Source organism: Nematolebias whitei, chromosome 17, assembly GCF_014905685.2.
Source record: "Nematolebias whitei isolate Nwh7 chromosome 17, NemWhi1, whole genome shotgun sequence".
Taxonomy (NCBI): Eukaryota; Metazoa; Chordata; class Actinopteri; order Cyprinodontiformes; family Rivulidae; genus Nematolebias; species Nematolebias whitei.
In genome coordinates, this window is record NC_056514.1 from 34,401,452 (window position 1) to 34,405,975 (window position 4,524).

The following is a 4,524-nucleotide window of genomic DNA, read 5'->3' on the forward strand; positions in this document are numbered from 1 at the left end:
GATAAAATCAACTAAAATCTTTGATCAAATCAACTAAAATCAATGATTAAATCAACTAAAATCAGTGATAACAATCAACTAAAATCATTGATTAAAAATCAATGATAAAATAAACTAAAATCAATGAATAAATCAACTCAAATCAGTGATAAAATCAACAAAAATCAATGATAAAATCAACTAAAATCTTTGATAAAAATAAACTAAAATCAATGATTAAATAACTAAAATCAATGATAAAAATCTACAAAAATCAATGATAAAATCAACTAAAATCTGTGATAAGAATAAACTAAAATCAATGATTAAATAACTAAAATCAATGATAAAAATCAACTAAAATCAGTGATAAAAAATCAATGATAAAATCAACTAAAATCAATGATAGAATAAACTAAAATCAGTGATAAAAATCAACTAAAATCAGTGATAAAATCAGTGATAAGATCAACTAAACTTTAGTTGATCTTATCAACAAAAAATTGGTGATAAAATCAACTAAAATCTGACAAAATCAACAAAAATCAATGCTAAAATCAATGATAAAATCAACTAAAATCAGTGATAAAAAATAAACTAAATCTGTGATGAAAATCAACTAAAATCAGTGATTAAATCAACTAAAATCAGTGATAAAAAATTAACTAAAATCAATGATAAAATCAACTTAAATGAGTCATAAAAATCAACTAAAATCAGTGATAAAACTAAAATCAGTGATAAAATCAGTGATAAGATCAACAAAAGTCTGAAAAAAATTAACTAAAATCTGATTTTAAAAATCAACTAAAATCAATGATAAAAATCAACTAAAATCAATGATAAAATCATCTACAATCAGTGATAAAAATCTAATAAAATCAATGAATAAATCAACTAAAATCAGTGCTTAAAATCAATTAAATCAGTGATTAAAAAATAAACTAAAAATCAGTGATAAAATCAACCAACATCTGTGATAAAAATCAACTAAAATCAATTATTAAATCAACTAAAATTGGTGATAAAAATCAACTAAATCAATGATAAAAATCAACTAAAATCAATGATATAATAAACAAAAATCAGTGATAAAATCAACTAAAATCCGTTATAAAATCAACTACAATCAATGATAAAATCAACTAAAATCAATGTTAAAAATTAACAAATCAAATTAAAAATCTCAAAGTGCTACAGAGTGCAAATAAAATCTGTGATAAAATCAAATAAAATCATTGATAAAATTAACTAAAATCAGTGATAAAATAACTAAAATCAGTGATAAATCAACTACAATCAATGATAAAATTAACTAAAATCAATTATAAAATCACCTAAAATCAGAGATAAAAATCAACTAAAATCAGTGATTAAAAATCAATTATAAAATCAACTAAAATCAATGATAAAATAAACAAAAATCAATGATAAAATCAACTTAAATCAGTGATAAAAATCAATTATAAAATCAACTAAAATCTGTGATAAAATCAACTAAAATCAATGATAAAATCAACTAAAATCAGCTATTGAAAATCAATGATAAAATAACTAAAATCAATGATAAAATCAATGAACGTGGGTCTAACGTTACCTGCCCACTTCGCAGTGATTCAATGGACCAACTCCCCTCTCACCATCGGTTACTTTAAAACTAACGAACAAATAAAAAAACACAACATGAATGTAACGTGTAACACAACACATTATAGAAATGTAGTGTAGTAGAAAGTAATGTAAAATGTAGTGGAGTAAAAGTTGAAAGTACCAACGTTTAACCCTACTTAAGTAAAGTACAGATACATGGAAAAATGCACAATTACAAAGTATTTGTACTTTGTTAAATCCCACCTCTGATCAGCAAGCAGTAGCATCTTCTACTGATAATAACATCAGCAGATGTCTCTGTTATTCTCCAGAAGCCATAGCCTTCTTTGGGTTCTAAAGTGTGTTCTAAGTGCATGGCTGCTGTGATATATGCTGGTTCTACTGTCCTCTCTCCTCAGAGGTCTACTGTTTTGGGATCTTTGCTCTGATGATGCTGAGCCTCCTGGAGACAATCGTACTGATGTATCTTGTGGAGAAAGAGTCTGCATGTCAAAGTGGTGAGACAGACATGGGACGGAGTGTGGGACATAACTAAATTAAAACATTTGCATATGAAAAGAAGAATGAATTTCCTCTACAGAAAAAAAAAATCGTGTTACTTTAACTGTTTATGTGAATTAAGATATGTTGTAAGGTGGTTGCAGCAATGCACCAACTGAAGCTTTATTTAAAGACTTAAAACACTTCAAATGAGATCACCCAAAAATACTGAAAGACTAGTTTGTGCAAACATTTATCTTTGCAAATAATCAAAACCAAGCATGCATTTAGATGTGCTGCAAGTGTTTCAATGTGCCGTTTTGTGTTTTTCTTTCCAGACAAGAAATGGAATCGGTGTGGATGTCTGTGTGGCGTGTCTGCAGACAACATGCCAGATAAGATGACTGAGGTTAGAATTACATTTGATTTAAAAAAAAATAAAAACCTCCTTGACCTTAAAAGCAGCTATGATGACAAACTTTTATATCCCTGATAGTGAGCAGTGGAACCTCAAAGGGTGATACATTTGCTCTCCTCAGCTCTAACGCATCACTTTAAAAAAGGCTGCACAAAAAAACTGAATGTTGTTTTAACTTAGCTGCATTTTTATTAATATTTAATGTTTTTCAGGGTTTGGGCAGCGAACTGACAGAGGAGCAACATGCTTCTGAAAAGTTCTCAGATGATCTGAAGGAGTTGGTAAAGATGGTGACTCTGGTCCTCGTCAACATGAAGGAGGACGAGAAGCCCGGCTACTGGACCAGAAATTCTCAAACCATCAACACAATTTACTTCATATTGTACGTGATAGCTGCCGGTCTGTTCTTAGGATACATACATTACTGCTGGTTTTATGCAGAAGATTGAAAGTCGTGGCTGAGGAACAAATAAGAAAAATCCTTGTTCAGAGACTGATTTAATGCTGGTTGCAAAAATATTAAAATCTATTTATGCAATTGTTTACCAAAAAATGACTTGATTTGTTAAACTTCCATGTGGCACTGTTTAATTGGAAGACCTTTGGAAACTATTGAATTTCAAACATTATGAGAATTTACTAAAATTACCTCTTAAAATTTCTTTATCTGTGACCAGATGGTACTCATGTGCTTTCATGTTATAAAAACAGGATAACTGGCTATTTATAGGTGATTAGAGTCATCATGGGCACCAGTGACCCCTGCCACCCAAAAAGGAAGAAGCAGGTAAAGATAACGAATGGATGGATAGAGTCATCACAGGAATGTAGATTTCTATGATGTCGTTCTCTCAGAAATGCACCTTTGCCTCATATGAGAAAAATTGTGGGTTTTGCAGATTGAAGGGAGAATATTAGAGTTGTATGTTAATATTAATGTAAAGTAAGATATGGCTGCTCGTTATCGAGAAAGCGTCATTTCTGATTGTTTCAGTCTTCAACTGAAATGTGTCATGTGTAATGTGTTTTTCAGTTGGTTTCAAATAAAAAGTGTATTTGTGTGTGCAATGGGAAAATTGTTCTGAATGTACAGAAATGTTAGCCCTCTCACCTCATTACAGAGTGACAAGGTTTATGGAGCAAATCTTATGGAAGGCTGCAGGAGAGGAGGTCCAGGCTGGCATGCAGGTCTGAACAGGCTCCACTCCCTGCTTGGTTCTGTTGACTACTAGTACTATAAAACCAACAATAACAGCCAGAAGTAATCCCTGAGACAGGAGGACAAGGCTGGGACACAGGTCCCGACAGAATCCTCTCCCTGATTCTTTTGATGGACTCTCAGGATCACGAAACCTGAAAAATGGCGAACCTCTAGCTGTAGTTTACACAAACCATAACGTTTTTTTTTTTTATTGTATTTATTTTACAAATCTTCAATCTACATTTTATGTACATTTATATTTATTTTGTTTACATAACATACAGAAATGTGAGAACTGAACTAAAATAAATAGAATAAACTTGCATTTGCATACAAGTGTTCAGAGATGTGGAGCTGGGCTGAGTGAAAAACAATGAACTCACGATGCAGAAACTCATCCATCTCCAGGATAAAAACCCTGCAGCTGACCGGTTCTCTGCTCAGGTTTTTACACAATACTTGTGAATGCTGTGAAGTCTTGGCTGAGCTTAAATAGATCTGTACTTCTTTAAAACTAAATTTGCTTCACACGTGAGATATAGTGACAGTAATGTCTTCCCATGGGTCTGCTGAAACACACAAATATTTTAAACGTTTCAAAAAGAGGGATAAATAGGTGATACTTATGAGTTATTAAAAGTATGTTGCTTTTCAGTATACTGTATTCCCAACTGGAGATAATTCGCTTGATGTGTAAAGTTATGATTAGTAAATTATGTTCATAGCTTGTGTCTTATATAGTTAAAATACTCTTATTGTGGGTTTTCTTAGATTTATATTAATAAAGAATATAAATATGAATTGATAATATTGGAAGTACTCACGTTAGGAAAAG

At 31.0% G+C, this 4,524-nt stretch overlaps 1 protein-coding gene across 1 annotated transcript in view; it reads left to right on the forward strand.

Annotated features, from left to right (window-relative positions):
• The window catches only part of LOC119423545 (5-hydroxytryptamine receptor 3A-like), an 11,683-nt gene extending 8,746 nt beyond the window's left edge, over nt 1-2,937 (forward strand). Inside the window, exons 8-9 of the mRNA XM_037690942.1 lie at nt 1,989-2,110; nt 2,701-2,937. Of these exons, the coding sequence (XP_037546870.1) occupies nt 1,989-2,110; nt 2,701-2,937 (359 nt within the window). The remainder of the gene's footprint in view (nt 1-1,988; nt 2,111-2,700) is intronic.
• The last annotated feature ends 1,587 nt before the right edge of the window (nt 2,938-4,524 follow it).